We start from the raw sequence: 23,274 nt of genomic DNA, 5'->3' as shown, positions 1-23,274 counted from the left end.
TATAGGAATTTTATTGTCACTTGAATCTTAAATTTACTTTATGGTTCGAAAACACAGGGAAAAAGCTATTACTAGTCCAGTTGGCCCTAAGTTTGAATTTAACTGCCAAATTAGGATTAGCAGTTTGTGGCCTGGAAGGTAAAGTAACTTTGGAAGGATTTTTTTAAATAGGATAGTCTAAATTCTTTATGATTAAAAAGCTAAGAACGAAAAGAGTAATTTGATAAATGCATGTAATGGTGTATAGCTATTGTCTATCAAAATAAGGCATACATTAAGAAGGTTGTTTGAAAGCCAGGCATGGTGGTACGCTCTAACCCCAGCACTGGGGAGGCAGAGGCAAGTGCATCTCTGTCAGTCTGAGGCTAGCTTAGTCTACAAAGAGTGTTTCTGGACAGCTAGAACTGTTACACAGACAAACCATGTCTTGAAAAACCAGTGTGTGTGTGTGTGTGTGTGTGTGTGTGTGTGTGTGTGTGTGTGTGTATGGTCTTCATATACGTGTGTGTACCCCATGTGTGAATTGCCTATAGAGGCCAAAAGAGGGCATCAGATCCTCTGGAACTGGTGGTACAAATAGCTGTGAGCCACTATATGGGTTCTAGGAAGTGACCCTAGGTTCTCTGGAAGAGCAATCAGTGCTCTTAACTGCTGCACCATTTCTCCAGTCCCTAGGATTTTCTTAAAGAATTTTCTAAACCAAATTTCAGTTTCACAGTAAGCTATCATTGCTACATCATGTTTTATTGACAAGCAAGATGGCTCAGGCACTAAGCCTGACAACCTGAGTTCAGACAACAGAATTTACTTTGTAGACCAGGTTGTCCTTGAACATAGAGATCCTTCTGCCTTTCTCTTCTAAGTGTTGGGATTGACAGCATGTGCCACCACCATCTGGCTTAAAATAATATCTTGAGAGACAGAGACCTTATCCTGGGGTATAGGATTTGTTTTCATGTAGTAAAGAGGATGGAAGTAGAGTTCTACTTTTCCCAAGATGCAGGCTCCAGGGTACTGGTGCTGCTTCAAAGGAGCCACAATCTGTTACTCTGGATGTCCTGTGTGCAGTTTCTTTCATATTAGAGAGCAAACTTCTGTATTTTACAGCCTGGGCATCAGCAAGGTCTTTGTCTCTACATCCTCATGAATCAGCTGAGCCAACAAATACGCACTCCTACGGATAGCTGATTATATATATGTCTGTGAGCCATTTGCCTATTTCAGCTACGAATGCTTAATGCTGGAGGTCAATTGCTTTTCAATCTGCTGTCTATAATTTAAATTACTCTTTCTTGTTCTTAGGTGAGGAATAAGTAGTTTGTAAATTAGACCTGCTTGTTTGGTGAACAAAAGGCTAGACTGAATTTTTTAAAAAAATAATATACATATTTAATTTCTGTTCTAATGTATATGTAGTGAGGAAGATGACAGAGAGAAATGAATAGACAACAGGTATAGGAAAAGCAATAGAAAAGCCTAGAATTAAATAGCCAACTTGTTTGTAGGATTGTATTAAAATAAAGGAAAGCATTGGTTGACAGTAAATTTACCCTTCCTGATTTTAGCAGAAAACAGTACTCTGTCATATACATATAAGTGGAAGTTTTACCAGAACCAAGGAAGAAAATGTCTTGAACTGACTCAGGTGTACCTTGGTGTGGCTTCCCGTCTTTCATGGATAGGTTTTCCTCCATGTGGCTGCCAGGGACACCTGATACCAGCGTTTCATGTTTTACTTTCAGGATCAGTTCAGCGATATGAGAATCAGCATAAACCAGACGCCTGGGAACAAACCTGACTTTGGGTTTACAATAAAATGGGACTTTTCCAGGATCTTCGTAGCATCGGTTGAAAAAGGTAAATCATATGCCTAACTATATTGTGCTACCTTCTCTTCTGTGTATGGGAATTAGAAGCCACTTGAGTTGTGTGTGGGGTGGGGACATGGGAAAGATGCATTTCAGTGGAGGAAAGTGACAAGCTCTCTTCCCAAGACTAGTAGTTGGAATTACAAATTATGTATTGTTTATTCTCCCTTCCTAATTGATTTTGTTTTGAAGAGTCGCTATTTTGACCTTAGAGAAAATTTTTAAAAAAAACAAAAACAAAAACTTAATTTCTAGGAGTTGTTAACAAGTAGTAGTACTTACCTTGAAGACTTAGTGTAAAATTTTCGTGGATAATTGTATTTTGTAGCAGATGCATACAGGCCTATGATAGATCAACATGGGGGTGGTTAGTGCTTGTAGTGACTTGAACCCAAGTGTGTCCTGCATGCTAGGTCCTCTGTCCCTGGTCACCACCTGCCTAGAATGGTGTTTTCTAAATATGTTATCTGTCATTTACTGTATGCTCAGAGTGTTCTGGGGCTTCTGCTGGGTCAGCCAGGGTTGGGCCAAGGCAAACCCAGCCACCGCTAAATTTGTCTTCAACGATGAAAGCTGCAATGAGAGCTAGCTATTTGCGAGGAGGTCCATGTTCACATATTTTTACCATACAGAACTGTGTGTTGACATCCGCTCTTGCTTTGAAATGTCAAAATTGATGGAATCATGGTAGTTTAAGTGGTAATTTTAGGCAGTTTGAAAAGACTCTTTTTCCTTCTACTCCCCTCACCCCCAGAGTGCTACGTGATGTTCAATTAAAGTATAATATAGTTCACATTTTTAATTTAAAATGTTACATTGTTTCTTTGTATTTAGGGAGTTAATTATTTGGGGAGGGGGAGCTTCACTTACCATTTCTCCTTTCAATGTAAATGAAGATGCAGACTCTGAAATGAACAGTGTCCCTGGTACTTGATGCGGTATATGGATTCAGTTATTAGATAACCTAAAAATGCCAGTGTTGCTTCTCTACTGGAAGCAATAAGAACTAGTTGAGATGAAAAAGTCACTTTCCTTAACTTAAAATAAAAAGCAACAGGAAGCAGATTGTGTGTGCATCCCTTTTCATTTGACTTTTTAACTTTTACATTGTTTTAGGTAGCCCAGCAGAATTTTCTCAGCTGCAGGTAGATGATGAGATTCTTGCCATCAATAACACCAAGTTTTCATATAAGGATACAAAAAAGTGGGAGGAAACCATGGCAAACGCCCAGGAAACTGGAAACTTAGTGATGGATGTCAGGCGCTATGGAAAGTCTGGTGAGTTAGTTTCCCTCTGTGCCTGGCTTTCTAAGTGGAGAAACCCGACTTGGGCAAGTGGTTGTAACAGTTGGCTTTATTAACCCTCTCCCCGACCCCCATTTTACTTAGCTTTGGGCTTGCAATTGTTTCGTCTTTGTGTTTGGACAAATCATGGGCAGCAGCTCTGAATATTCCTCCTGAAAATGCTTCACTAGTAAATCTACTGAATTCGACACCGTTTGACTGCCTATGTAACTGATCTGGCTGAATGCAAATGTTAAGTAAAGCAATTGTATCTGAACCCAGGAGTCACAGAGCTGAGCCTTAAAAATGGGCACAGTGGTGGCACATACCTTTAATCCCAGCATTTGGGATGCAAAGGTAGGCAGATCTCTGAGTTCGAGGCTAGTCTGGTCTACAGAGTGAATTCCAGGATAGCTGGGGTTACACAGAGAAATCCTGTCTCAAGGAAAACAAAAACAAAAACAAACGAACAAAAAAGACAGAGAGAGACTGATTTAACTTATAGTAGTTAACTATACTGCTGTCATCAAGCTCACATTAGGATACATTCCTATTTATTCTCATAACATTTTAATCTGCTATTTATATCATTGTGTTTCTCTGTCATAGGTGATGGATAGATGGGAAGGGGAGTTCAGTCTCTTCGGACTCACACATTTTTTGGTGTCACCATACAACATGTAGTCCCAGCTTAGGAAAAGAATCAGCACATTTGCTAGTTGCCTTGCTACTACCATGACTTTAACCTTTGGTTTTGGGGGAAGGTGGTCTGCTGGTCAAAGCCCTGAAGTCTCCGTGTCGTTGACACGCTACCTGATTCATGTGTCTGGCTGTATGTGTGTCTGTGCACACTTTGTATCTGTTCATCCAGTAACTGTATTCTTTCTACTTCACCATCTACGTGTACTCATTACTTGAACTTCATGTGCCAATCAGACTGGGGCAGAGACCAACCTCCCCTGCCATCTATACGGCATAAAACCCTCAATCTTACCAGTGTGGCTACCAAAATTATAGGTTCACCCGAAACAAAGTGGACTGATACAACTTCAGGCATTTACAACATGGACAAGTCTTCAAGTCTGTCGGTAACCACTGATTTCTCTGAAAGCCTCCAGAGTCCTGTAAGTAGAACCAAGTAACAGCAGAAGCTGTGTGTGGGAAAACAGTTTTGATACTGTTTAAAAGATAAATAGGTTATACTTAAGAAATGCACTAAAGTGCAGTCTTGAAAATACTGGGTGTTTTTACCAGCAGCCTTTTATTATTGGGTTATGTAAAGGTAACGACATCCCATAATGTTGCTCTGCAGGTGTTTTGACCAATCTTTCATCATTACGGTCATATCTCAGATCGGTGTGAATGAGAAATAGCGATTGTGAAAAATTACATGCTGTGCATTCTTTGTGTTCTGCAGTCCATTGGCAAATTGTAGTCACTCTGAACACCATGAAACCTCATGAAGCAATTTAATTGGATTGCATGTGTGATTAAAACATAATCAATTTCATGAATTGATTTAAAAAAGCACAATGCAGGGAATTTCAGAATGTTAAAGCAGTATTTTTTTTCCTATAGATTTTGAAAAAACTGCTTTCTGTTTCTAATCACAATTGTTTATTTAATCACAATTGATAATTTAAACTGTGAACTGAATAAACATATCCAAAAGAAACTATTATTATATTTTAAAGGACAGATTTAAATGTTAAAGAATCATAAATGATTGTTTTACTACTTATATGCCCAATACTCATAAATATAAGCCAAATGAATGAATATTTTATCTATCATGCCTCTTAGAATATTAATGACTGATTAAACTTAGTCATTCTTGCCTATAGCTAGTCATTAATCCTTTCACAAGTATTGCAGAGCAATGAAAAAAATTAGGTTTTTAGTACACGTAAGAAGCTGTGAGTAATGAATCAATAGCCTGAAAAACGCATCTTGTTCAAAGATACTTTTCCCTAATGAGAGATGTATTATTTAAGCCCAAAGTCTAATCAGAGAGAATGTTAATTAGCATTTTACCCTTTCCAGTATACCGAATCTAAAGAAATCAATGGAATTCACGAGGAAAACAACACCTTTGATTCAAAAGGTAAAGATCACTTTGAAATTACTTTCATTTGTTCCACAGGGTAAGTTACAGCTCTTGAGATCTGCCATAAAAATTGCTATAAGTGAGTGAAGGAAAGCCAAATGCACAGCAAACTGAAACTAAGATTAGCATGCAGATCCAGTTGCTGGCAGGTGGGAAGGAGTCAGTTCCGGCATGGAGCAGCGCAGAAACTCCAAACACAAATTTGGCAGCAGGCTCTGGAGCCCTGGGTACCCGTGTGCCTAAGCCAAATAAGAACAGGTTTTCCTGGAGCCGTCAGCTTCCTGGCTGGCAGAAGGATCTTCATTAAACACAAAATGAGGAGGTTCCCTTTCCCTCTTCATTGTTCTGAAAAGGATGAATGTGCAGGGAGCCAATCCTGGCAGAGAATCACCAGGGCTGTAACAATTGAGAGAGTCACCTTTGTTTGTCTTGAAAGAAAAGGCCAGAAGTATCCAGGGTGTTGTTACAGTTCTCTCTCTCCTCCTTGCTTTGACCATTGAGAAATAATTTAGCTACTGAATGCTGAGTGTTATTTCTTAGACATATCAGAAAGATCTTTCAAGACTATATAGGTATGAAAGTCCAGAAGAAGCTAAAGATCTTACACCATGAGACCAGGCTTTCCTGCCATGAGGCTGTTTGCTTTGGTGACTTTAGGCACACTTGGGTAGTTTGAAAATATGTTGAACAAAGGTGACTAAAGTTAATGAATTTGCCTCTCCTCTGTGGTTATTATCTTTGTCTCTCATTTCTAATAATTAGAAGCTAGGTCTGTTGTTTCCCTTATCAACAGAGTTTTAAAATAAACATTGCTTATTTTTCTTTATGAAACTAAAATCTAAGGAATCCCAGTTCTGTCTTCTCATGGCCCAGGTATTAGAGCCAATTGGTAAGAGGCCTACATGGTGGCCATGGACTCTATGAAGGGCTGGCTACTCGTTAGATAAGGAAGCACAGACCACTGTCAGGTGATATTTACAGTTTGGACCATAGTTTTGGGACCCATCTATGGGAGACGTCAGATTAGGTTTTTTATTTCTTACTAAAATCCATTAAAATAAGACTTAAGAGCTGGGCGTTGGTGGCACACGCCTTTAATCCCAGCACTGGAGAGGCAGAGGCAGGCGGATCTCTAAGAGTTCAAGGCCAGCCTGGTCTGCTGAGAGAGTTCCAGGACAGGCTCCAAAACAATACAGAGACCCAGTCTCGAAAAACCAAAAATAAATAAATAAGACTTGAGCCAGCATTTGTACATTTCTTAGATACTACTACAGAATATTCTAATCAAAGATACATTACTCAGCCGGGTGTTGGTGGCGCACGCCTTTAATCCCAGCACTTGGGAGGCAGAGGCAGGCGGATCTCTGTGAGTTCGAGGCCAGCCTGGTCTACAAAGTGAGTTCCAGGACAGCCTCCAAAGCCACAGAGAAACCCTGTCTTGGGGAAAAAAAAAAGATATATTACTTTTAGCATATGTTTTCATTTGACAATTCTTTAAGTTTAAAAATTTTTTCTGCATCTGCATCATGTTGTAAAAATGCTTTGGTAGAGAGAGTATTAGATCTATTAACCTAAGCAAAAAAGTGTTAGTTTTCATTTCTTGGAAGCCCTGTGCTATCAAATGATGGTATGGCTCTCCTTGCTGTGAACATACAATGCTATTTACTAAAAGTAATTAATAAAAGTATTTGTTTCTCTTACTAATTTGAATTAGTATAGACTACTAAAATATGTGTGTGTGCCTTGAAATAATCTCCATCTTCAGTGGCGACCAATTTTGTTATGTAAAAAATAACATTGCTCCAGCTTGGAAAGGTACAACCAGCGGTAAGAAATGAAAGTGAATGACATGGTATTTATTTTCTTATTTTTCAACTAGCATCAGAATCCATTTCTTTGAGAAATTTAAAAAGGCGATCACAATTTTTTGAACAAGGTAAACTGTGAAGCTAACTCCTCCTGGGCTCTCATGAACCTGCCTCACACTCCATTCTCCCCTGTAGTCTGTGGCTCTGGGCTCCAGTCTCCTTCCATCTCGCTGTCGTTATAACCAAGCAACATAACCCATTTCCATTCTTTCCTCCCCAGGATCACCAGGCTTTTCTTACAGTTCATGGGTCTACCTCTGTGGTAATGGGTCTTTGCGTGTCTGTTGTCTAGCTCACAAGGTGTTTCTCTCTCTTAACCTTGTGAAAAAACAAAACAAAACAAAGCAGTGAGATGCTATTAAACACACGTGTTTTTCCACTGGGTAACAGTAAGAAATGAGGAATTTCATTTATGCCTTACTGCTTCCTATCATTGGCACAGTGTTAGGTTACACCAACATGTGTTTGGTCAACTTATAAAAAAAATAGCCAGTTTTGCGTGATGGGGAATACCATTAATGAAGAACAGAGCTACCGGCTGCCATTACAATGATGGTGGCCGCCTCATAATGGTGCCTCTGTTGATGCCAAAGAAAGTTGGGTGCATCTGAACGCAGGAGCGTTGTGAAAGCTATGTTGGTGTAGCTGTGCGGGCTGCCTCGTGACGTGTGATGCATGTGGCCTTTCTTCATCTTCACGTTTGTCTAACACTCTGTCTCCTGAATGTGTTTCCAAGTACGTTTTGCTACGAAGGACTTAAAAATAATATCTAACATTTCAGATGCAACATCACAGAAGATTTACTGTTGCTATCTAAAATGTTACTGTTTCTTTAAAGATTAATGAAACGTTTTAAAATTTGCTTTATGATACCTCCTGGGTTTGTGTGTGTTGTGTTTATTGCCTAATATTCTTCCTAAGGTAGATTAAGTTTCCTCTCAGACCATAAATAGAGTTTATCAGCTGTCTTTGGAGCTTTTGATGTGTAGTTTTTCACTAAACTCACTATTTCCTGTGACTATTCAATTGAAGTGTTAACATATTCCTAATTTTATCTGGCTCAAACAAAATAATTCCTTGTCTTTATTTTAGTGTTCTCTCACCTTTCAATGAGCTATTTTAGAGAAGAACATTTTCCTATGTCTTAAAGCAATTTTCTTTTAATAGTTACATAAGCAAACAGTTTCTGTGACAGCTGAGATTTCAGGAAATTTTCTAAATACTGCTTAATACTATATTTTCTAAAATTTCACTTTTCTATAATTGTATAATGTGTTAACACACATTACTATAAGTTCCTTGATGATAAAAAGATTGTTAGCTCAGTGTAGTCATACACCACTCTATTGCCAAAGCTAGGCAGCAAGATTAAAAGTTCAAGGCCAGCCTAGACTAAATAGTGTCTCAAAATAATAGTCAAAACATTGACCAGGCGTGGTGGCCCACACCTGTCATCCAAGCATATGGATGATGGAGGCAGGAGGACTAAAGTTCAGAGTCAGTGTTGGCTTGAGGTCAGCCTGGATGTGATGAGACACTGTCTCAGAAAACAACAGTAAGATATATATATATATATATATATATATATATATATATATATATATTATAGTGTCTGATAGTTTACACATCAACCTTGAATTCCTGTTTCAAATAATAGAAGAGGAAAGGTGTCTTGAACTCGTTTTTTGCCATCATTTCAATTAGAATGCAGTTCATTAGCAAGGAGACCTGGGGAATGAGATCGGCTGATGTCAAACTTTCGATGAATATCTGCAATAACTGGGCTTGGGAGATGTAATGTTGGTGTTCTTTCCCCCATTAAGCTAAACAATGGGACACTGTTCAGTTTAGTATCAATGAAGCCTCTGATGAAAGCCTCAGCAAGTTGGTGCTGTTCCCTAGAGTTTGGGGACCAGCAGTTTCCTCTTACTAAATTTGAGTTTGGAAGGAGGGGTACAGATGGAACTGGAGGGACAGGAGTCGTAGCTGAGTTACAAAGAAAACTGATGTCACTTGGCATCCGGGTAGGGACAGCTAGTGATCTGACTCCCTGAAAGGAGCTACTTTGTCGAAATGGAGACTCACATTGTATCTCTCTTCCTTCCTTACCCACGTGCTGCAACACAGGGAGCTCCGATTCTGTGGTTCCTGATGTGAGTATTAGACCTTTCTAGTTGGGAATACGTAAGGGAAGTTTGGTGGGACTGGATTACTATACAGTTAGATTTCTTGCATTATCTTAAGATATATAAATGTCGATTGGGTTGTAAACTAAAAAGATTGGCATTGAAATGTGGGACCATGTCTTCTCCCCTGTGGTCTAAGCCAGCACGAGGTGAATAATTTGTGAGTGTGACAGAGTCTCAGTCGGTAACCGAAGGAATTACGTTGTTCTGTGTTTTACATCTCTTGTGCCACAAACTGGTTAGCTTCCGGTTCCAACCCTCAATGCCCCCAGTCGCTGGGCATGGGATCAAGAGGAGGAGAGGAAACGACAGGAGAAGTGGCAGAAGGAGCAGGACCGCCTACTTCAGGTAGCGCCGCATAGCTCGGGTGAACAGAGCTCTCAGCTGTTAGTGCTCTCTCTGGCCGGGGCCCGCCAGTGTTGAGAAGCAAGCTTGAGAAGAAGCAGAATGAAACCAGCATCTGTATCACTAGCAAAACCCTTTGCATATTGGGTGCATGCTTTGTATTAAACCTTTACCTTCCCATCTTGATGACTGTATAAATCGTCAGGTGTTAGCCCCTATGGGCACTTTGGCGACACGAGGGGCACAGTCTGTGAGGATTTGTCCCTGTCAGCAGTAGATGAGGGCTCTTTTGTCATCAGTGTCTCTCATCCTTGCTGGAGGCTTTGATGAGTTCCATCAACAGCAACACTTAGACATAGGTCTCCTTCCATGGGGCTGCTCCTTCCTGACATCTGGACATCTGCATTTTAGTTTAGTGCAAGACTATTTTTTTTTTCCTTTAGGGACTGAACTCAGTTTGGTCACATGAAAGTTTGATATGGAGGATTAGAGAGAGCAAAATGTTAAATATTCTGTTTCCCATGAGAAGGCAATCTTGAGTAACTATCATGCCATTATTTCCTCATAGGAGAAATACCAACGAGAGCAAGAAAAGCTGAGGGAGGAGTGGCAGAAAGCTCAACAGGAGGCCGAGAGAGAGAATTCCAAGTACTTGGATGAGGTAGCATGAAGCATGCCCCGTTCCCTTCCTTCTCTTGTACCTTTTTGGGGAACCTAGGCAAGGAGTGCCGCACCACGTTTCCCTAAACACACTCTCACCTCTTTGGAAAACACATCGAGCTCTCCTGTGTTAGAAATTTGCTTTGATATTTCATCTTCTTTCTCCTAGTTTTTCTGTTGTCTCATCAAGTCATTCTTTCCTAGAGAATGGGTAGTCTTTTTGCCCTTAGACTTCAGTTATTTGCATGGCTTTATTTATTTGTTTGTTTATATTTTTGAGCTGTAACTATCTTCTTGGAGTTCTGGACTGCTTGGGGTGTGTGTGTGTGTGTGTGTGTGTGTGTGTGTGTGTGTGTGTGTGTGTGTGTGTGTGTGTGTGTGTTTATTTATTTATTTATTTTTGCTGGCTACCTAGGAGCTGATGGTCCTAAACTCCAACAGCATTTCTCTGACCACACGGGAGGCTGTGGCTGCCACCTGGGAACCCACCTGGAGCGAAGGGTCTAAGTCTTCCGACAGGGAAGGAACTCGAGCAGGAGAGGAGGAGAGAGGGCATCTGGAAGAAGATGCTGCTAGCGAGGCCCTAAGTCGGAAGCTGGAGGAACAGCTGGTGTTTGAGCAGGAGAAGAAACGGAAGGAACAAGAAGCTCAGGAAGAAGAACTTCGGAAGCAGCGGGAGGCTGAGGCCCAGGCCGAGGCTGAGGCCAAGGCTCGTGCAGAGGCCCAGGCCGAGGCTGAGGCCAAGGCTCGTGCAGAGGCCCAGGCCTGGGCCGAGGCTCAGGAGCGAAAACAAGCTGAGACACAGAAGCACCAGGCCCAGAGGGAGCGCGAGACTTCGGTCAAGATCTACCAGTACCGGAGGTCTGTCCCTGTAGCTGAAGGGCACCATGGAGTTTGAAAAGCGGTGGCTTTGGTTTGTCCACGCTGTATGTCTTCCCTCCTCTGCCACGCCATCCTTGATTTACACAGGGGAGCCAGCTGGCTCCCAGGAGCCTTTGAGCCACAAACAGCAGTGTGTCTCTTTAATTCCCTCAGTGCTTGCATGGCTTCCCGACACATCACAACGCCATCAAAACTCCTTCCCAGGGCTAGAAAGCTCACGTGAGCTTCGTCTTGGCCTAGGAGCTTGGCTAAGATCTTTTAGGGCTTAGTTAGCATGGGCTCTTCCCTGGTTACTGTCTGCCTCCTTCTTCCTACAAAAATGCCAGCAAGCCTTGCCTTGGACGTCAGTGTTTTCTGTTACCTCCGAAAATGACTTCCTTCACATAGGTGTGACCCACTCGTTCGATTTAACAATCTACCCTGACATTCCACCTTAGCCTTTCCAGAATACCCGATTCTTCCTATCCACGGTGTCTTTCTTCACCACACTAGCCTTCATTATTTTCTTCTTGGCCTGCCTATCCCAAGAAGATGGGTTACAAAGCAACATCTTAAAAAAATAATTTCTGTAGCCCTAGATCGTTACCAGAACATGGGGCTCCCATCCACCCCAGTGTATGCACGACTGGACATTTGATTAGCAAATGCCTGTAGGTCTGTTTTCTGTAGCCATTGATTGAAACGCTTGTCTAGCTAGCTCTTAAGCCATAGACAATTTGCTTAAAGAGACCAGGATGCTATTTTGATATCCCCGAAGTCATTAAAATTTGATATTTTAATAGAAAAACATTTCCTTTTTAGGCCTATTGATTCCTACGACATACTCAAGAAAGAGGATGAATCTTCAGGGCTGCTTCCTAGTGACAGGTGTGTGGACCATCGCCTTCTACTTGGTTGGTACTTGTTGACTTTAGATGGAAGTCCCTCAGTTCACCTAGGTGATCTGTAGAGCTACTGTAGCCCTTTGTCTTTTGGAATAGGATAACAAAAAAAAACCTTGAAGATTGTTCTTTGTATCTGTCAGCTACCTTTAAACTTAGCTTATGATGTTTTGTGGCTCAGCATTTTGTACGGAGCTGATTTGGAAATTTGGGTGGTCTGGGCTTAGTCATCTACCTGCTGTTAGTTAACCAGAGAGCTCTGCTTTGGGGAGTTGGTACAAGTGTCTGGGGAAATGAGAGTGACTGTAAGCCAGTGGAATCTTACATGCACGGTGGATGGGCCGATAAGAAACAGAAAAGATGAAAGATAGTCTCCAAGACACATGCAGTCTAAGCTGTTGTTCAAACTAAAGTCAAAGGCTAGAGTTGTGTGTAGCTGACAAATGTTTGAAATCTAAGGACACAGGTGGTTGAGATAGAAGGGTTGATGTGAGTTCGAGACTAGCCCAAACAACATAATGAGCTCAAGGCCAGCCTAGGCTATAAAGCAAAAACCTTTCCTCAAAAAAACAAAAACAAACAAACAAACAAAAAAACCAAAACCACCCACAGAGAAACAAAAGTTGTATTACCATCATACCTCGTGGGTAATACAACTTTTGCCAGGTGTAGTGGCCCATGCGGACCATGGGTCTGTATTAGAAAGAAACACAGGATTTCAGCAATCAGAAAAGGTAAATATGTTTAAAGTTTCCTAAAGCATTAAGCTTTAATATTTACAAGCAATTAAAAAAAACCACTTCACTGTTTTAAAATCACTAAGGACTTTTGAGTAGCCCATCTGTAGATGTCCAGTCTGTGGGCTCTAGCCTCTGCTCAAAGAGCTAAAATGCTTCCTCTAGGATGCTTGCCCACGTTATCAGATACAAAGAAGCAGGCACATTTACTGGCATCCCAGGGGGAGTGAGAGGGCTCAGGAGAATGGAGGAAGCGTGGGACTAACTGGGTAGGAACGACATATTCAATAGCTAGGGAAAAGCCTCCCAATAAATGACCTGATTATGGTGAACCCCCCAGAGAAACTAGGTATCATTAAAATGTCCCCACCCTCATCATTTTATTCACTTTACATACTTATGTCTCAGTACAGCTCTACGAGAAAGGTATATTTAGTCCTACATTTTAAATATGTGTTGAAATGGAAACTTGCGTAGGTTGACCGTTGGCTAAGGGCACTGAGACGAGAAAAGCTAGGAATCACTGGTTTATCAACTTTCAGAGTTTCGACCTTCCCTTCCATGCAATGCCCATTTGCCTAGAATGCAGGTAGTGAAAAGCTAACTAAGAAAGAAACCAAGCCAACACAAACAACAGGCCAAAATTATGATCCTAGCACTTGGGAGGTAGAGGTAAGGGGATCTCTGGAAGCTCAAGGCCAGCTTTTGCTGTACATCTGTCTTTTAAACCTATGGTTGGATGTATATAATTGGGGAGTATATACTATATATTATACTATACTATGTAATATAGAATACTTAAATAGTGCTATGTATAACACATAAATACTGCATAGAGTATGTAGCATAGACCTTATTGGCATTGGGTAGTACAGCGTGACATCTGGTGACAAGTGTTTTCATTGTAAATAGAGGCATGACTTGACAGATGCAGCTGTCTGTCAGTTATAACACATTGTCCCACACTATAGGTTATTACACAGGATGCAGACATTCTCTCTCTCTCTCTCTCTCTCTCTCTCTCTCTCTATATATATATATATATATATATATGTACATATATATATATAGCACACATAGGTGCATCTGTATATGGTATTGTTACTATTTCTGAAGTTCAACTAATTGAGTAGAATGAGGAGATGAGCCTGTGACCTTTTACAGACCTTTACTACCTATTTGGAATGCCAGGATAGCATTTGGCAAATGAATGATCTGTGGCCTCCTGGTACCTTTATTCACATGCTGATACCAGACAGTGTGCAGGAGGCAGCACAGACCGACTCTGAGTGAGCTGGTGGCTGGGGCAGAAGCCAGCATGGGCAGAGCAGTCTCCGTCATCCAAAGAAGGAGAGAGGGTCCCACATTTTATGTATTTCCAGCATTTATTCTGTGTACTGCTAGTTTGCATAATGTGAAAAATTCCTTGGTTCAAAAATAAACACATCTCCCAAAAGACATAGGAAATCAATATCTGCTTAAAAAAATTCTTTGCCAGGTGTAGTGGCCCATGCCTTTAATCCCAGCACTTGGGAGGCAGAGGTAGGTGGATATCTGAGTTTAAGGTCTACAGAGCAAGTTCTAAGACAGCCAGGACTACACAAAGAAAACCCTGTCTTCGAAAAGCAAAAATCCAAACCAGCTTTTCAGGAATAAAATAAAATGTTAATATGACATATTTAATATATTGTATTTTAGGAGTAAGTCAAGATCTACCACGGAACTAAATGATGTAGCCACACAGAAAAATGGTAAGTGTGATGTGTGTATTCAAACTTTTATTCCAAAGCAAAGTTATATATTTGAGTGTTCATATACTATGATTAGTATTTTTAAGTGCAGGAAACTTTAGATTCATTATATTATATGGTTAACATGCTATTTTGAGTAATTGCAACAAAACAACTAGTATTTGTTTTGGCTTTCTTTATAATAGAAAGTACTGCACTGGAGCGTTTGAATGCCTAAGAAATATGTGGGACGTTTGCAGAGAAAATGTTGACTCGGCTTTGCATGGTAGATTTTATCTTGTAGCTAAACAATGAGGCCAGGAAAAGTAATGCAGAGGACTTAAACAGTACGTGTACATTTGAAGTCATTCATGTAGATGGCAAAAGATCTGAAAATCCAGCAACAGGGATTTTTTATTTATTGAAAATCATTTGGAACTTGGAGCTTGATATAAAATGTGGACCTGGTTAACCCCACATAACTGAAATTACCTAAGTAAAGAAAAAGCCCAAAGCAATAGCATCATAGGTCCAGAGTTTGCTTAAGCAAATTATTGGTCAGTTCTGCACACAAAGAAAGGTTCAGGTGAGGGTTGAGGTGGACAGAAAAGCTTTGACTCTGTCGCCAGCCTCTAAGGTTATTCAAATCTCTAATGCCAGCTATTTCTGGTTTTAAAACGAATAAATAATAATGTGTTTCATGTATTATCTTTAAATTGCTGAGAAGGAATTTTTAAACATTTAAAACTCACTGTAAGAAAAACATTGCTTATTTCATTGGCCTGGGGTCTGGTGGCAGTTGATATGTGTCTGGTCAAAGCTCAGAGAATTGCGTTTTCATTAGACCAGGTGGCAGTATCATTGAAGGTAGGACCTTAAGTTTTCATGTGCACCCTACTTGGCTTGTCAGCATTGTGGGCCCACCTTTCCCTCCAAGAAGCACAGCTCTAAAGATTGCACATCTCTTATGTCTTCACTCAGCAGATACTTCTAATGAGTTCCCTCTGGTCTTTGGATTTCTCCTATTTGGGTTTTCAGCTCGTCTCCCTTGAACTTGACCTAGCTACTGTTAAAATTATAGATTAAGTACACTTGTCTCGAGTGACATACTTTCAGCCTGTGGCGTTTGTACTCTGCCCCGAGTGAAACCTGGTTGGCCGGTGGGCACCTGTGACCTCTGAAACAGCTGCTCCTTGGGTTTCGTGTCTCACCTGGGTAGTTGGTAATGTGTTCTTTTGTCCCTGTACCAGCCACACCTCCTTGAATTAGCAGACACTAAGAAATTATTACACGCTTGGTGGGATGACTTGGGTATGCCATCAATGTACATTTAAAACGAAACATGTTTTGTTTAAAACTAGCACATTGGTGTTATTTTTAATATACTATGTGTGGGTGTGTACTTAAAAAGCAACAACAACAAACTTCTGTGGCCTGGCTCATTGCTGACTTGAAGAGATACCTAGACACGCTAAATATTCTGAAAGTATGGTAATAACAATGAATTTAGAGAAGAAAAAATCCTTACTTAAAATTTTCTAATCCCAAATTAAAGCAAGGATGATGCCTCCAGGTTGCATGTGTTTTACATAAATAGGCAATTAGTCAGCAAACCCTGGGGATGCAAGCTGACTTAATTGCCACTAATAAACTTAAAAATTATATTACATTTTATACATTTTTTAGAGCACAAACAGATTTGATATTATGGACAATTATTTTCTGTTGTTCACCAGGGCTATGTCAGTGACTGAATAATTCTACTGTGTGATCATGACTTATTGTGTGACTTATAACATAAACACTTAGCCCCTGCCAATTACAGATGTGTGCATTTGTGATGTAATGGAAAATTCCTTGTTTCTATGAAGACTGTTTGTAGCAAACCTTCAATAAGTGGTCTCGATTGAAAGAAGAAAAACTAGATGAACATTTTGTAACTGAACATATCTGGGATCTATAGGATTTTTGTGTGTGTGTGTGTGTGTGTGTGTGTGTGTGTGTGTGTGAGTGCACCTCATGGGTGTCTTCAGGTGGAACTGGAATTTTCTGGAATAAGAGGCAGCTAGTTACACTGTCTTTGGAGGCTGATCCATTGTCATTCCTTGTCTTGTACTTACTACTGAAGCCTTTGGTATGTTCTTAATTTAGGAAGCAGCAAATATTCAGACCGAGTTAGGACTACTAGCTTTTCACAAAGGAGCTCCAAGAAGGATCAGGGCCCCTCGGAAGCAGAGTTGGAGAGACAGCAAATCCTCCAGGAAATGAGGAAGAGAACGTCTCTCCATAATGACAACAGCTGGATCCGACAGCGCAGTGCCAGTGTGAACAAAGAGCCCATCTGCCTGCCTGGGATCATGAGGAGGTACTGGAGTTGTCTCTGCAAATGTGTCTTTTCTAGGCTTTGCTTTTTGGCTGTGAGCTATCATCAGACACAGTTGTTGTGTCTGAACCATCTCATTTAAACTGGGGGATAATGTTTTGAAGTAGGCTCAGTTCCCCTGTTTTTATTATATATGAAGAAGCTGGTTGAGGTGGGGAAGCCAACTGGACAAGATCACATGAATAGCTTCTAAATCTGGATGTGGAATTTGGAAATGGGATTCAGATAATTAAATACGAACTGACTTTCTTGTGTGTTAAACTTGAAGAGAAGGAAGAGTACTTAACGTTCATAACCAGGTTAACGGCTAGGTTGGAATCATGATAACTGGGTTCATAAAAACTGAAAAAATTAACTCTGTAACTTTTTTTTTGAATTTTCGAGACAGGGTTTCTCTGTATTGTTCTGGAGGCTGTCCTGGAGCTTGTGCTATAGACCAGGCTGTCCTCGAACTCACAGAGATCTGCCTGCCTCTGCCTCCCGAGTGCTGGGATTAAAGGCGTGCGCCACCAATGCCAGGCTTAACTCTGTAACTTTTAAGATGGTGAATATGTAGATATGTTTCAGATAAAGAACCAATTATTTCAGTGTACAAATAGCTGTTTTAAAACCCACAAGTCAATCCTAGTCCCTTCCGTGTTTCAGAGGGGAGTCTTTGGACAACCTGGACTCCCAGCGGCCCAGTTCCTGGAGGCAGTCCCCATGGCACAACCAGCCCGCAGGAGTCTATGCCTCGTCCTCGGTCCAAGACTTTAGTCGCCCACCTCCTCAGCTGTTGTCTACATCAAACCGTGCCTACATGAGGAACCCATCCTCCGCTGTACCGCCTCCAGCTGGCCCAGTGAAGAGCATCATACCAGGCCCCGCCCCGGGGTCTCCCACACCACACAGCTATTCCCCTTCGATGTCACAGTCAGGCTCTCAGCTCCGTAACAGGTGAGGCCCCTTGTCTCAATTTCAAGTGTGTTTCTTCATTGAAGCGTTCCCCCAAATTATCCAGCAAAGAAGAAAAGCAAGTCCTTTTGAGTGCATGAAATTTGGTGTTCTTGTATCAAAGCAATTGAGAAGGCTTTCTTCGGCCTGTGTCTGCTGCCTGCCTAGTGTCTACAGGTGTCTGGGAAAGACACGCCAGACTTTGAATATGTCTGCATGTCGCCAGGCTCTCTGTTGCCTGTGCTTTTGGTCAGTGTCTCAGCTGGAAGGTTTCCCTGAATAGATAACCATGTGGCATCAACAGGTGGTACAGTGGCTCACGAACTTCGTATTTATGAGCAGAGGCAGCATTCTGAAGTGTCTGACTTTGAATGGCACTCTAATAGGAGAAAAGCACGATCAACAGGCTTCGTAGCCTGGGCAGTTTGAACAAGCTGGATTAAAAAGAAAAAGTCACCCTGTGGGTTTGATCTTGCTTTCGGAGTCCTGGGTGGCTTCCCCTGTGACCCAGTCCGCCGCCAGTTTGTTCAGTGTTCATCACTTGACTTCTGCAGATCCTATGTTCTGGGGAGGGTGTAAAAGTTAGGTAGAATCTTGAATGGCCCCTTGTCCTGGAGTCATGGCATGAAGCCCTGATGTCCACGTCTTCATAGCTTCTCCTCTGTTGTCATCTCAAAGGAGTTCTAGTTTCCATTACAAATGTGATGATTCAAGGTAGAAATCCACTGATATTTGAGCATTTTAAGCTATTAATTAATAGACTTATATGTAGAGATTTATACACACATATATATGTGTATGTGTGTATCAATTCAAAATAATGCTACAATTACCAAGATCTACAAAATATATAAGAGAGTTGCATCAAAGGAAAAGGGGTCAGGAGGCCTTGGGTCAGTTTTTTTTGGAGTAGATGGAGTTTGAGAGGAGAGGAACCACTGTTCACTTATTCTCCTACTCTAGCCCAGTATGCGAGAATGAGGCGGGGTGGGGGGTTGGGGGGGGGAGAGCTAGGTTCTGGGCTTCTCTGCCCAGGAAAGGTCTTTGTCCAAAGGCAGATTGCTGTCTTCACACCTGTCTCTCAATAGCCATGCACTCCCTGCTCACCCAGTGGCCTGATGGTATTGTGCTCCTTCTTCAGGGGTGAGAAGGTAGGGATGAAGGCAGTGTCTCTTTAGCTGACTCATTGGCAGCTCTTGGGCTGTGATGGCTTCATTCTCAACGGAAGTGCCATCAGGAAAGTGCTCCTATTTCTAATCAGAAAATTGAAAAAGAAGGGGTAGAAAGTAAGGGTGAGAAGGCAAATCACAGAGACTCTGGGTGGGTCCGGGAGTGGAATGCCATGAGTGGAATTTTGTGTATTAGTCAACTGAATTAGCAAGAAGACGTAGCAGGTCAGAGATACCGATAAGTCCATATGCGATCTCAGGGTAATGGACTAAAATCCCAAATGGACCAATCGCATTGAAATTGCTCCTTTAGGGTGAACAGGCATCAAGGTCCCTAGAGCCTCCATTGAGACAGTTCAAGGTATATAATGAAGACATGCTTTATTTAGCTGGCTGCAAAAGTTGCTCTCCCTTGGATATAAAGAACTTGTCTTCAGTTGTTATCATCTCTGCCAGTGACAGTGTGACTTTGAATGCCAGCCTTGCACAACACAGGTGAAAGCCTTCATTCCATTCTTGTTCCACATCTAGGTCAGTGAGTGGGAAGCGTGTGTGCTCCTACTGTAATAACATTCTGGGCAAAGGAGCTGCTATGATCATCGAGACCCTGGGTCTTTGTTATCATTTACATTGTTTTAAGGTGAGCCCGAGACAAAGAGCTTGCCGGCCGGCCGCAATGCTTTGCTTGGAGAGCGCATGGCTTCCGTGAGCCCTGGGGTGTGGGAATGCCACTAACAAGCTTGGCCTGTTATTTGTCAGTCTGTGCTTAGCACGTGTGGGAGCCCTAAATTGCTTGCTGCTGCTTGGTTCTCAAACCTGGAATCTTCTTATAAAAGTCAGTCTGCCAACCCTATGCCTTTTGTAGCTCTAATCCGCTAGGATCCTATAAATAAAATTTATGATGCCTAGTGTGTTTTCTAGCATGCTGCCACAGGTAGGCTTAAAATTTAATTTACCAGTGTTGTTAGCAGCATAGAGACATGCAGTTATCAGTGTCTAACTGATAGCTTTTAATAGTGCCAGGAAGGAAAACCACTGTAAATATTTTTGCAGTTTCACAGCCTGCTTATACCTGATAGTGTTTTTGTATACAGGGAAGGGTTCAGGCTGTAACTCTTGATTTTACAGTATCTGTCTCTGAATGCATCATTGTAATTCTCGAACTCTCATTGGGCCAGTAGAAGGTCTCCCCGTTTTTGATCCAGGAGTTCTAAAGTTAGCAGCTTGCTTAAGCATATAAATTTGTGTATGTAAATCCATGTAGAGCAGAATGAGTCAAAATAGTGTTTGAACACACACACACACACACACACACACACACACACACACAGAGACAGAGACAGAGAGAGACAGAAAGACAGAGGCAGAGAGAGACAGAGAACACTAAAGTCCCTAGCCTTGACATGAATGCTTGCTCTGGGGACACTGCCAGAAACCCAAATTCTATTTTTCTTCTGTTCTTACATGTGGTAAGTTTGCCTTTATTTCCTTGGGGCAAGGAACATCAATCAACAATCAACAAATTGTTTTTGTATTTCTCTACCCCCAGTATTTAGAATGATTGTCTTGGTTCCTAAATTTTGCTTTATGAATTCTAACCCTGCAGGCTGGTTTTAATCCACTAATTGTCCTTTGAACCCTCCCTCCCCCTTGCTCTGTTGTAACATACCCAAAGATTTAGAAGCTGCATCCTAGGATCTTCTCGCCCTCTCTGTACGCTCCTTCACCCCATGTGTCTCTCTTCTGAGAGTGCTCCAGGGTTTCTGGAGTCCCCTCATGGTGCATTTTCTTTTGTCCATCAGTGTGTCTCCTGTGAATGCGAACTTGGAGGCTCTACCTCAGGAGCAGAAGTCAGAATCCGAAACAACCAACTGTACTGCAATGACTGCTATCTCCGATTCAAATGTAAGAGAGCAAATCAGAGAGAAAATTTCATGTCTTTTGAGGAGACCGCGGGTTCCTCTGCCTTTCCCTGAGCCTGAAGCCACCTCCTCCTCAGGTTCACTACCATAGGATTCTGGGTTTCAGGGGTCATAGTCTGTCCCCTTCAGAGAGGGTATGTAAGGAATCCCAGTCACCTAGGATGGGGTTGTGAGGTGCAGGTACTGAAGGGACTTATACCCAGAAATCAGGACATTGACTCTCATTTGCAAAGATCAGAAGAAACTTCTAATGACTCCTGGGCACAGAGCAGAGGTTAAGACAAGTCTGCTTTCTGATTAGGGCTCTATCTCTCACCATCTCATTTCCATTATCTAACAATGAGATCTTACTATGTGACTTACAACGTAATCAACTCTGAAAATGACTGAACCTAAGAGTGTCACTTTCTGCTTTATGTTAATGTGTAGCCATTTATCCATACATATTTTTTGAAAAACAGAACCTTGATTCTGTTTATGTAGTGTTTCAGTGTCATTGAATTGAAAGAACATTTTTCAACGGTACATTTTTCTAAGCACGTGTTTGAGCATCGTGAAGTATAGGTATCATGACTCAGTTGTGTGTAGTTCACAGCCTCAGCAAGACAACAGTTAATTGCTGTTTATCATTTTGAACCTTGACGCTGGTAACATGTTTCTTCCTTGTTGTGAAAGGGTGTACAAGTGGTATCTACAAACCTATTGCTTTTGAACTCAGAGGTATTTATATGGCCCCTTATATGAAGCGTGTTTGGAAATGATTTGAAGTGATCAACTCTCTTTTATCTGTCAATGGCTTCTGAGCCTTCTCCATGACAAGGCCTCCCTTGGATATTGCCCTTGAAGTTGGGAGAATGTCAAGGCTGGGCATGGGGTCTGGGGGAGGGGAGTGTGTATGTGTGTGCACTTTTCTCTTTTATATCCAAAGCCAAATATAATTGATTTTTTTTGGAATCAATGCCCATGCCTTTTCCCTCCTTCAGTACAAATAATAGAGAGTTGAAAGTTTTTTTTTTCCTGATTCAAGCAGTTAATTTTTACCCTGTTTTACAAATAAAGAATTCTAGACCCCAGGCTGCGATTTACGTACCTGTATCCTAAGATGGAGTGACAGGCAACTCTCTCTACCTCACTGGGCCACTCTGAGTGATGACTGCTATGTGTCCCCATATGCTGATATTCACAAGATTTGGAATCTGAGCAGTTTTCTCTCTTCTCTCCTTGCCTGATCAGCTGGACGGCCAACCGCCATGTGATGTAAGCCTCCATTCGAAAGCCCTGTTGCAGATAGAAGAGGAGGCGGTTGCTGCCCATGCAGAACTATAAATATGTCTTGTATGTCCCCCGCCCCTCTTTTAGAAAAAGAATAACCTTTGCCTCATTAGATGACATAGGAACACTGTAGTGTTGGTAGGACCTGTATTTTTATTGTCTATTTATAAGAAGGTAATTATGTGTGTTGTGGGGGATGTGCAGTATTTGCTTTTTGAATTTGGCATCCTAAAAGCACAAGTGGGAAAAAAAACCAAGAACTTAAAAAATACTTTTGAGGCTGTTGATGATCTAGTTTGACTTCTTTAGTGGTGCATTGAAGAGGGTATTTTGTTTTATTTTTTTAAGTTCTTGCACATTATTTGAAATAGTTAATATAAATATGTAATTGTGTTTATTGTTTATTGTAATGTATTCTAAGTTAATGTGGAACCATATGAAAAAATTCATTTAAATCCACCCATAAATTTGTTTTTCGTGGCTTTCTTTACGCAGAAATAATCCAATTGAGAAATAATTTTGCTTATGTATTATCTTATTTGCTTGAGGAGGGCATTCTATTTTCTTTACAAGGACTGTTGTTGCTAAGCAAATATCAGTAGAAAGCTGTTATTTTCAATAATGAAAAATAACCATGGTTTGCATACCAGGAATTTTCTCCAGAAACTAGTAAGCTTTTCTGTTCTGATGTCTTTGTAAATAAAATTGATGATACATTTAATGAGTGGATCTTTTTTTAAAAAAATTATGTATTGAATTACTAATTTGCTCATTTAGTGAATTTGTGTCTTTTGCAGTCCTTTTTTTTCTTAAGATAAAAACTATGTGGTGTGTGTGTGTGTGTGTGTGTGTGTGTGTGTGTGTGTGTGACAGGCATGTGTATATATGTAGAGGCCAGAGTGGGAGGATGCTGTATTCCCTGGAGCTGGTGGTGTGGTGGTCTGAGATATCCTGCATGGGTCCTGGGGACTGAATTCAGGTCCTGAAAGAGCAACAAATGCTCTTACCTCCTGTGCTGGTTCCCCGTTTCAAGCCTTTTCATTATAT

The 23,274-nt window shown here is 41.2% G+C and overlaps 1 protein-coding gene across 5 annotated transcripts in view; it reads left to right on the top strand.

Moving 5' to 3' along the window:
- Positions 1-22,948, top strand: part of Lmo7 (LIM domain 7) — a 203,882-nt gene extending 180,934 nt beyond the window's left edge. For 3 of the 5 annotated variants that reach the window (XM_040751294.1, XM_040751388.1, XM_040751333.1), the window contains 16 exons: positions 1,743-1,857; positions 2,985-3,146; positions 4,089-4,276; positions 5,196-5,256; positions 7,139-7,195; positions 9,255-9,280; positions 9,557-9,661; positions 10,227-10,319; positions 10,734-11,179; positions 12,002-12,067; positions 14,517-14,569; positions 16,700-16,913; positions 17,577-17,867; positions 19,565-19,673; positions 20,836-20,938; positions 22,189-22,948. In XM_040751294.1, coding sequence (XP_040607228.1) covers positions 1,743-1,857; positions 2,985-3,146; positions 4,089-4,276; positions 5,196-5,256; positions 7,139-7,195; positions 9,255-9,280; positions 9,557-9,661; positions 10,227-10,319; positions 10,734-11,179; positions 12,002-12,067; positions 14,517-14,569; positions 16,700-16,913; positions 17,577-17,867; positions 19,565-19,673; positions 20,836-20,938; positions 22,189-22,211 — 2,112 coding nt within the window. In that variant the 3' untranslated portion in view covers positions 22,212-22,948. The remainder of the gene's footprint in view (positions 1-1,742; positions 1,858-2,984; positions 3,147-4,088; positions 4,277-5,195; positions 5,257-7,138; positions 7,196-9,254; positions 9,281-9,556; positions 9,662-10,226; positions 10,320-10,733; positions 11,180-12,001; positions 12,068-14,516; positions 14,570-16,699; positions 16,914-17,576; positions 17,868-19,564; positions 19,674-20,835; positions 20,939-22,188) is intronic. The other 2 variants (XM_040751438.1, XM_040751457.1) reach the window with 2 other exon arrangements.
- The last annotated feature ends 326 nt before the right edge of the window (positions 22,949-23,274 follow it).

This window comes from Mesocricetus auratus, unplaced genomic scaffold (assembly GCF_017639785.1).
Source record: "Mesocricetus auratus isolate SY011 unplaced genomic scaffold, BCM_Maur_2.0 Super-Scaffold_2245, whole genome shotgun sequence".
NCBI lineage: Eukaryota > Metazoa > Chordata > Mammalia > Rodentia > Cricetidae > Mesocricetus > Mesocricetus auratus.
The sequence above is the reverse complement of the archived record's forward strand: the minus strand, read 5'-3'. Positions and strand labels throughout refer to the sequence as shown.